This window comes from Olea europaea, unplaced genomic scaffold (assembly GCF_002742605.1).
Source record: "Olea europaea var. sylvestris unplaced genomic scaffold, O_europaea_v1 scaffold694, whole genome shotgun sequence".
Classification (NCBI taxonomy): domain Eukaryota; kingdom Viridiplantae; phylum Streptophyta; class Magnoliopsida; order Lamiales; family Oleaceae; genus Olea; species Olea europaea.
The window spans coordinates 82,871-93,795 of NW_019265331.1; the positions used below are offsets into that span (position 1 = coordinate 82,871).

Below are 10,925 nucleotides of genomic sequence, written 5' to 3' on the forward strand. Positions count from 1 at the left end.
CTCTCCTATTCATTTACGCCCACCTCAAAAAGGCAAACTGGGGGAAAAAAATCTTGTATAGACGGTTACAAAAAAGCCTCAAACCCCTACTAGACAACCAAATTAAATTATACCTATAGAATGGAAGTTGTAAAAATTTTCAACCTTACTTGGATAATATCTTTATCAATCATAGGACAGACGAGTTCTTTATTAAAAAAAAAAATGTTGAACCTCAACCTTGAGGATCCTCACTGCCCTGCCCCGTCCCTAGAGTTTTGTGATGGAGGTAAATCACGAGATCTGCCCCAACAGGCCAAGGAACAAGAGCTGCATGTACACTGTGTTTATAAGGAGTCCAATTCCATGTCTCAAAAATTGAACCTCCATATTGCGATTGTTAGCAAGGCGTGAGATAATCTCACTCTTGTCATTTGCACAACAGAGCTATGCCCCGAGGGACGACAAGTTCTTTTTTTATAACATATTTGGGACAATCATTCCCTTCTCAATCTCGTCGAGTAATTTTGGCTCTTTGTCTCGCTCCATACCCAATTACGGTGGTTTGGGGCGGGACAGGATGGATCCCCCACGTCATTTTGCTCCAGTTTATTTTTTTCTTCAATTTTTTTTAAAAATATTTTTGATTGGTAAAAATCATTACTTTTTTCAAATTGTTGGAAATCCATATTTCCTCTAAAAATAATGATGATTTTATTATTATTTTTTTAATTTTTGAAATGAGTTTTAAACAAGGTGGGAACCATGTTTTCTGCACCTAGGGATGTCAACGAGTCGAGCCGACTCACGAGTCAAAATTTTTGGAGCTCGAGCTTTTTTAAGGCGGACTTTTTTTGGCCCGAGTGGCCGAGCAAAAGCTCGGTCAGAAAATAAATGCTCGACTCGAGCTTTTGGCTCGAACTTTACCGAACCGAGCTGAGCCGAGCTCGATTTCTGGAATTATTATTATTATTATCATCATCATCATCATCATCATCATTATTATTATTTTCTATACCTATTGCTGCCTGTTTCACAGCTAAATTAATTTTTTTTTCTATACCTATTGCTGCCTGTTTGGCAGCTTATTTTAGCTGCCTTCTGCTGCCAATTGGCAGCTTGTCATAGCTGCCTGTTGGCAGCAAGTTAGCTGCCAAATAGGTAGCATATTCCCCCCCCCTTCTATTTATTTAGTTTTAAGAAAATAATACGGGCCTGCCCGGCTCGACCCGAGCTTTGGCTTGGTGCCTCCGAGCCTTGAGCCAAGCCGGCTCAAGCTTTTTCTGAGCCGAGCTACGAGTGGCCCGAGCCGACGAGTCTGATTGTCATCTCTACCTGCACCAATCCCACCTCCGTCTCGATGCAACATTCCACGCACCCATACCCACCCGTGTAGCCACCTCGTTCAGGATTAAGACCATGAATATCGAGTATAACAATTTTTTTGCTATCCCTAATTGGAAAGAAAAATAAAAAATAAAAAATAAAAATAAAACACACACCTGTACTTATCATAAATTTATTACTAGAGCATAAATTGATAACCAACTTCCAATTAAGTCTGTATACCTTGCCCTACAAATATAACTCGCTTCAATTCTGGTCATCAATCCAAGTTGAGAAACAAAAACTATCTTAATAAATTTAGACACGTAAACGGTTTGAAAAAACAACCTTGCCACATGTACATTATGGTACACATTTTAGTTTACACTGTCACATGTCATTATCCTATTGGACAGTTTAAATTTCAAACAATTTTTTCATCTAATTCACACTTGACAACAATGTAAGCGTCAACTAAAGTGTCAAAAATCAGTGTAGAAATAGCAAATTTCTTGAAAAAAATAAATAAATAAATTGGCCAATAAGCAACACGTGCTCTTATTTCCCAAACAATCCCTGTTTGAACTCCATTAAAATTTTAATACATCTTTCTCTCTACTCTTTTCAATCACATTATTCAATAAGATAATATTGCACGTAAACCTAAAATTTTTCCTTACTTTTCAACCTCACATTCTTAAAAAAATATTACTATTCGAAAATATGTTTTTTCAAAACCTCGTTAAAATGGATCCCAAACAAGGGCTTAGTTTCAAATAGCCACAGAACAACTTTAATGCCCACATCGATGAGCATGTGGAGAAATTCTTGAGACTGAATCCAAGTTAATTCCTCAGATAATATCAAATCCCAGAGACAACCGGAAAACAATAGCCACCAAAGCCGTACCCACTAATGCTTGTAGACAGCGATAGAACTTGAAAAAATACACGAAGTCAACCTAAACAATGTAATTATTCTATAGTGCAACAATTGTTAGAATAAATGTACAACATTACAAATCTACACCACAAAAGAATCCAAGTGGGGTGCAGAATAGAGAAAGTTCCTAAGTAATTCCACTATGGCAAGATAATGAAGAACACTACATCAAACCTGACATCTAATGCTTATGAACCATTTTAAAAATTTGAGTTTGACACAAATCATTTTTTGGCCATTCAGCGCTGGATGATCAAAGCAACTAAGTTCTTGACGACCACAAAAACAAATAAATAAATAAATTGATCATGTAAAACCAAATCTTCAGTAAGAATTGAAAATGCAAGCTAGCAGCAGATAACATAAATCAAAATAGCTTTTCCATATAGAAGCAGGACCAACAAATGGAACCTTCCCCCAAGAAAAAATAAAGAGAAATAAGGGGAAACCAGCAGATGCACGAAGAGAAAATTAGGATCAGACCAAGAATAAATTTTTCCATCTGGGACAGTTCGGAATTCGAGTAGCAGAAGTCTCCAACAGAAATTTTGAAGGGCAAAACCATCCTTATGTTTATTGAAACGAACATAATCAGCAAATCCAGATCTCAACCAACAGGAGATAATGGTTGCTGAAATCTTGAAGATTATCAAAAGATGTTGCAAATTACAATAGAAATGAAACTCTTCCTTCGTTGTACTTTCGTAGAAAACAAGAGCTATAATGGAACTGAATAGGGCTTGCCACAATTCAAAAAGCTTTTTCAATTTAATAATGCTTTAATGTAGCCCAATAGCAAAAGCAAGCTAACCATCAAGTATCTGATAATTATTAGCCAGGTAGCCTGCAAAAAGTTTTAACATTATCAATACTGCAAGAATTGAAAATTAAGAGCAAAGTTGAAGTCTTAGGCAAGGTTCAAATGTAGAAAATAAACAACTACCCATGTCAACTCCTGTTTCAAATGTAGAAAATAAACAATTACCCGTCTACTCCTATTTTATCATTATAAACCGAGTTCAGAGGAGAATACAAGGAGCCTGGCTTCTAAGGCAGAATCTATTTGCAATTCCATCATCTCACCAGATGGTGGGGCCACGTCTTACTATCACCAATTCCAAGATCTCAACATCATTCCTCATACACATGAGATGAATAGGACCAATGCGAGAATATATGAATCCAGAAGCAGTTAATTATAGTGTAAGCAAGAAAGGAGACAACCAGTTGGAATAATAGCATTCAAAAGTGAAAGATGAGATTCGAATCCGCACATACGCAAGCAAAGGACCCCAAAGGACCAAAAAGTAGAACATTTTAGTGACACGATATATATAAACTATTAGTGCCGAGTTTCACACTTTCAACAATGATCCATTTAGCCAACATGCCAACAAGAGAGAAACCACATAATACATGCATCCAAGAGCACCAGGTCTTCAAAGTTTTCAACTGTCATGAATATGAATGCAAAGCCATCAGTTAAACAATAAACTGGAGATTGGAATAAAAGAAATTGTCAGTGCCTCGTTGCATACATTATAGTCAGACATCAAAACACCCACATCAGAAATCCCCAGATCCTCGGTGATCATAAGGCCCAGAGCGATCACGATTATATCGATCACCTCGCCCACAGCCACTAGAATCCCTGTTACGGCCTCCAAATCGATCTCCATTACGATCAAGACCATAACTACCACCACCTCTGCCACCATACCTATCCCATACCTACTGCTTCTAGCCCCTTCATCAGGGCATTCTCTAGCAAAGTGTCCAGGTTTGCCACACTTAAAGCACCCTTCACCACCAGATCCCTGCCCGCTTCCATACTCAAGATCACGATCACGATCACGACCATGACCTCGGTCACGGTCACGGTCGCGGTCTCGTGAGCGATCATTGTCATAATCTCTACCTGAACCCTGGTTTGCCCTTGCCTTATCAACGGTAATGGTTCGGCCATCTAAATCAATCCCATTCATAGCTTCAATGGCCTCTTCCATTGCAATCTTTTCATCAAAGGAGACAAATCCGAAGCCACGAAAGCGTCCAGAGAACTTGTCAACAGCCACCTACAAATACATACAACCACTTGCATGAAAGAGTCCATTCCTATAATATATATGAAGTGTTGAAATGAATTTACATAACATAAAATCATAATTCGTAACTACAGAACAGTAGAGACAGGGCTTGTACAACAGCCACTCTATGTCAGTAATCTTAGCAATTGAGTCTATTCAAGCATATTTTCTCAAGAAAATAACGAATCAAAAAGAAAAAGAAAATATTACGTCCACCCCTGATCATCTTCCCAAGAGAGGAGAGAGAAAGAAACAAACCAAGCGGACATGTTCCACTAGATAACCCGATAAATAAAATGCTCATCAGAACTATCTTACAACCACTTTCCTTTTTTATTATCATTTTTTCAGAGGATAGGTCTGGCCATCTGGGAAGATAGCCATGCTCTACCATCGCTATAAATTATCGAAGTATGGTTTGGAAAATGTTCGTACTTTCATCACCAGAAATAACAATAACAAATGGATATTAATGTGAATGGATATAGTAATATTTTTGTAATAGTAACAAAAGAGATAAAAGCCTATAACAAAGTCTCAAAAGGTTTCAAAGTGAAGGTATCTTTCGTAAACCAGATTAAATTTGCATGGTAATCATAAAAAACATCCATTCAGTAACAAATACAAGGATAAATATAAATTTTAGATAGCAATTCTATGTATGACATAACTCTGTCATTCCCTACATAACCATCAATACAACAATTACAGACAAAAACAATCACAGATGTAAGTTATACTACGAGATTACACAAATATACTTGAAGGTTAAAACGTTTTTACACCTGCAAAAGCAGAATCGAACCCTAGACGTAATTTTCCCCAAAATTCTACGTATCTTCGATGAAGAAAACGCTTCGATAAAATCTAGGTCACGGGGTTAATGACTTTACTTTTTGGATATTTATTTACAAAGGGATATTTACACAAATCGTCCCTATATTTTCATTCTTGACACACCTTATTAACCTAAAGTTTTTGTGCGGAAATTGTCGTTTCTAATGAAATTTGTTAAAAGCGAATATTCTAATATTGACTTTGATAGTTGATAAAGAATTCTGGTGTGCAAATTGTTCATTCAAATGGATTTTATTCATATTTGATGCTTGTTGGTTTCAATAGTTAAAAAAAAGTAGCGGTGATGATCGATATTCATCGAATGGAAATGGAATCGAACTAGAAACAAAACCATTTTTTTTTGTTATATAATGAAATGGTTAGTTCCATTAGTAACTATGAAATCAAATCAAATCAATTTGATTTGGTTTTACGATCAAAATTCTTAAATTATTATTTTGAATTTTTAATACAAATTTCTATCACCAAAACTAAATACTCACATTTAAAATAAAAATAATAAGGGTCCGTTTGATTGCAAAGATGAAATTGAATTGGGTGGAAAACGAATTTCAGGAAATTGAATTGCCTAGAATTATTTTCCTGAAAATTATAAATTATTGTGTTTGATTGGTATAATTTTTCTCGTGGAAAATGTTGAAATAAAAGTGTTTTTTATGTTCGTTTGACTTTATTTTACATGAAAATTGTCAATTAAAATGATAGAATTTACTGGTATTGGGGATGACATTGGTTTCCATCGCCAAAAAGCAAAAAAAAAAAAAAAAATTCAAGAAAATCATCTATTTTTTAGTGTTCGTTTGACTTTATTTTACATGAAAATTATCAATAAAAGAGAAATATTTTTTTACAATAATTTTTAGAATTTGTTTCCATTGCCTAATAAAAAAAAAAAAGCCGAAAAAAAAATTTCTATAGTAATCGGGAATTCTAATTCTCACCATATATGGTGAGAATTGAAATTCCACCAAATCAAGAAATAGCACAGCTCACAATAAAAGCTAGAAACCAATTCCATGGAAAATCTTGTGAATCAAACACGATTTTTCACCCATTTTCATGGAATTGGGTGAATCAAACACTAACTAAATCAACGCGGTTTAATACAAGGAAGAAATTTTATTTTGAGTGAATTGCCTAAATGATTATCGAACTTTGTAAAAACTTTTCAAGAGGTTATTGAACTCTAAAAATCACTTAAATGATCATTGAACTTTGTAAAATGTTTCCACGTGATCATTGAACTTTGTAAAAGGTTTCCCAGTGGTCATTGAATTCAGTGACCATTTAGGTAATTTTTAAAGTTCAGTGATCTTGTAGAAACATTTTGCAAAGTTCAATAACTATTTAAGTTATTTTTAAAATTTGGTTACCATTAGAAACCTTTTGGAAAGTTCAGTGACCATTTGGACAATTCACTCTTTCATTTTTAACATAATTATGTCTAATAAAAATCATTCACCTAATAAACATATTGAATGAAAAGCAATTGTGTAAGAACTGGTTCTTGATTCTCTTTTCTCGATTCTGAGTATTAGTACTGGAATTGAATCAGAACCATTAAAAAATTTAAGTAAAACTAAATTGACTCATCATAATTTAGCTCTGTTGGTTTCGATTTTTTTAGCCAGCTCAACTACTCGTCAATCAAGGTTATTGATTTAGAGTTAGTGGATCCGTATTATTGACAGGCAATTAGCGGGTCTACTAAAATTGTGTGCCCACGTTGAGCCAATATTTTTTATTTTCTTAAAGTAAAAATATCTAAAAAAAGGTTGAACCCCAACTTTGAGGGGTCTTACCGCCCCTTTCTTGGAGCATTGTAAGGGAGGTAAATTACGGGATGTGTCCCAACAAATCAGGGAATAAGAGTTTGCCTGTACACTGGTATCCACAAAGAATTTAATTTTATATCTCAGGAGTCGAACCCTCATATTGCGACTGTTAGCAAAGTTGAGACTACTTCATTTCTGTCATTTGCACTATTGGGATATGTCCCGAGAGGCTAAATATCTAAATATATCTAAAGTAAACATATCTAAATATATGCAAGGGAACGTTGATGTGAATGGAAGAAATCAGCCGTTTACTTAAAAGAAAAAACTACTTTCATAGTTGTTTCCGTCTTTTTTTTCTACTATTATGGATTCACATTATCATTTAATCATTAATTTTTACAAAGCCAAAGATATGTGGAAAAAATCTGAATCCTCTCCTCTCAATTTCTTCATAAATCAATATTCCTTACGGTCCAAGAGCTCTAAGGGGTGTCTTCCCTTGGCCAGCTTCAAAGTAAAATATAAGCATAGCTAACATAGCAAGTCTTGCTTGTTTAATTTCCACAAGTTTCAACTCTCAAGTTTCTCCGTATCAGGTATATAAACTCTATCCTTGAGTGTATCTGCAAAGCCCAAAGGATCAAAGAATTTGCCTCCGGGTAGCCTTGTTCGCCAGTTGCATTGGCAAAGTTTTCTGCAGTTCTCGACCATGGAGTAGCCCACTCAACAGATTGAGATTCAGGGTTGAAGAAGTCGACCCATCTTTTGCTCTCGACCCAACCCATGAGTAGGAGTTGGGTGCCAATGAGAGAGCCGAAAGAGAAGAGCGAAACGGCGCCTGGTGCAGCTCCTGCTTCGAACCAGGGGATACCAATCCAGGCTTGGCCAACGAAGATGCCCACGGCTGCAGCCATTGCCCATCGGTCGTGGATCAGCTCAGCTTCTCTGTACCTTTTCAAGAATGCTGGATCCTTACTAAGATCTAGAGGGTCGAAACCATAGTCGCCGGGGAGCCTACAATAGAAGCATTCAAATAATCATGTCAAGGGAATGTGGATGATATGGATTTTCAAACTAGAAAGCGGTTGATTTTCAGGTTGCGTACACACTATATTTGGACTTGAATCAATTTTTGTTGATACGCTTGGTCTAAAAGTTTAGAATAATGCTATCTAACAACAGTAGCGTTGACTATCATTACTCAAAAGTTTAAGCAAACATTATCGCATGTACTTTTAGTCATCGAATTTAAAGAATTATTTTACTTTGATCGAGACTATCCAATAATGAGAATAGAGTGGTGACTATCAAGGGGCTACTAGGCTTGAAGGGGTAGGGATATTTAGGAGCCATCAAGCCAGTCGAGGTCGATGAAGTTGCCACCACCTTTAACAGCAGGAATCCAAGACTTCTTAGGAGCAGCAGCAGCAGCAGCAACCACAGTAAACCTCTTAGGAGACAGTGCAGAACCACCAGTTCTAGCTGCAATTGGTTCAGACAAAAAAATCTGGCTGTTCTTCCCACCATTCAAGAAGGCAGAACCTAATCCATTCACCAATGCAGATGATGTTGAAACCATATTTCTCTTTATTAACTCTTACTCCTTTCTAACAAGATATACGATATACAAATTGACACGGATATAAACTGGACTATATGGCTTATGTGGAGACTAGAAATCAAAAGGACTAATTTGTATGGAGACAAGTAACACAAGTGAAATCTATTCGATGAAATCTAGGAATTCCTTTAGATAGATTTCGGACCAATTAAATCATCAACTCCATCCTCATCTTCTACGGTGGTGCCATCCACGCGGACATTTTCTTTTCTACTTTTGATCTTTGTTCTTGCATTTAACTGCAACACACAAGTAGGAGTGTTTGTTTCGAGTTTTAATGGATCGGTTGTAATACATGTAGTTAATGGATTGAATGCACGGTTGGTGGTGGATGTTATGGGGGAGAGGGGTTCAATCCTCGCGGTACTTTTAAATTATTCTTGATTTACACGGAATTTATATAGAAAATTTAAAATATACATATTGCATAAATATTTTACGCTTCTAACATTTTTTCTTCCTCAATAAATGAAAATCTTGACTCTACTACTAATTGGTTAGGTCTCAAGAGTCGTCTTTGATGTTGTACAAGTTTAATTGTTGCAAGTAATGTGCCTTGGATTGACAAAGTTGGTCGATCACTAACTTGGCTATGGGCTTCTTTATATTCAACTTCCGCACTCGATATTCTAAAACCATATGATGCCTTTTGAAAGATTAATGAAGTATTTGTCTAAATGTCAATTAAATGACATTAATTAGATTTATTTAAACGTAAGTTCACCTTATTCATTTAATTGAATCTATCAAGGGAAGTAACAAAAACTGTTGCTCTAGCACCACTAACATCAAATATAATTATTGTTTTTGAAATGCCAAGTATCCATGTTATTATTGTCAACACATTATAAATAAGTCTTTTAGCATTTGAATTTGAGCCCCATCTAGCACCACAAAGCTATCAATGTCTCTTGACTCTAGAAGAAATTTTGGCATACGAGGATAAGTGTCATAGATGTGTCTTCCTTAATCATATTTAATTCAACTAGGAAATTGATGACCTCCTATGTGTGATTTTTTCTTAGTATGTAGCTTTTTTATTACTCTTGGAGTTTTGGACGTGTAAGAGATATTGTGTGATTATACGATTTTCACATAGTGATATCTGTCTTACATTCTTAAATTTTTGTTATTGTTATTACTCTTTTATTTCTATTTCTCTCAACTGTCATTATAGATATGAATGCAGAAAGTAAAGAATGTTTAGCCAAGTTTCGGGGTTTACTTATAAGTAAAGAAATAAATATTAAATGTAAATAGTATTTTTATTGGTGAAATTTGAAAAATAAATAAAACTACATGTTTTTTGTTCGCATAAAAGTTAATTTCAAAGAGGTTAATTTATTTTTTCAAAAGTAACCGATTCATATATGTTCATAAATAAAAGTAAATTAAACCTGCCTTTCTTTTAAAAACTTTGTGAAACAAAGCCTAGTTCTTATTTATATAGCACAAAATGTCGACCATATATATGTACATTTCCATCCTTTTTTATATCTTTCTCGTCGTTCTTTGTTATAAGTAATATAAATAAGATTCGAGAAATTCATTTATATCGTTAAGTCATCTCTAAAATGTTCTAATTATTTCATTGGAATAAGATGGAAAATGATCCCAAATCCTTTCCAATTTTTTAATTGGCATCATCGTAAGATATTTTCCATTTATTTGATACCTTGATCGTCTAGGAATTAATAAAAATACTATTTAAAAAAAGCAAAAAGAAATAGTTTAATGTAGTACGGATCGAATTAATACCAAACTATGGAATACGTGTGAATAAGCCACCCATTTGTAGCCCCACATTTTTCCTATTTCGGTTAAGTTTAACTAATCACCCTTTAGGAATGTAAATACACATAGTTTTTTTATTGTTCTTGAATCATCCAATGTCACGTATAAGTTTTGGATTGTGTAGAAAACCGTTTAAATCTTATTTAGGCCTACTTGACATTATTTTTGAAAAGTTAAAATGAATGTTTGAAATTCAAAAACTGCTTTTAAACTCATTTGGCTAATTTTAGTAAAGTATTTCTTGTTGTTAGAAAAGCTTTTAGAGAAAGTTGATTTAATGTGACTTCTTTAAAAAAGTGCTTGTAAAATAGGAAGTTCTTTTAAAAATTAATTTTCAAACAAAAATTAAAGTAGATTCCTCAAAAAGCTTATCAAACTAGGGTATGCACACATAAGAAGATAAGAAGGGGAAGAGATTTTCATTTTTTTTCCTCTCTTTTTTTCACCTTTGGTGTTGTATTATATAGAAAAACATATTAAACTTTCCATAAACAGGATTGATATTATTTCCTAATACCTACATCAAATCTTTCCATATTA

General features: G+C 34.6%; 1 protein-coding gene and 1 pseudogene across 1 annotated transcript; both read right to left on the reverse strand.

The window, feature by feature from the left end:
* Positions 1 to 3,461: 3,461 nt before the first annotated feature.
* Positions 3,462 to 4,728, reverse strand: LOC111390602. Its single transcript, XM_023015662.1, has 4 exons — positions 4,545 to 4,728; positions 4,425 to 4,486; positions 3,786 to 4,322; positions 3,462 to 3,699 (listed from the first exon to the last, which is right to left on the reverse strand). The coding sequence occupies exons 1-4, from the start codon at positions 4,726 to 4,728 to the stop codon at positions 3,565 to 3,567; spliced, it is 918 nt and encodes a 305-aa protein (XP_022871430.1). The 3' UTR covers positions 3,462 to 3,564.
* Positions 4,729 to 7,415: 2,687 nt separating this feature from the next.
* Positions 7,416 to 8,578, reverse strand: LOC111390605 (annotated as a pseudogene).
* Between the last annotated feature and the right edge of the window lie 2,347 nt (positions 8,579 to 10,925).

What these genes read in the sequence shown, in the direction of transcription:
- LOC111390602 (XM_023015662.1), bottom strand. Translation starts at nt 4,728, where the DNA reads ATGGTAGAGCATGGCTATCTTCCCAGATGGCCAGACCTATCCTCTGAA. An exon ending in AGCCCTGTCTCTACTGTTCT is followed by an intron (nt 4,323 to 4,424) that starts GTAGTTACGAAT and finishes ATGTATTTGTAG; the next exon opens with GTGGCTGTTGACAAGTTCTC. An exon ending in TTTTGATGTCTGACTATAAT is followed by an intron (nt 3,700 to 3,785) that starts GTATGCAACGAG and finishes TATTCATGACAG; the next exon opens with TTGAAAACTTTGAAGACCTG.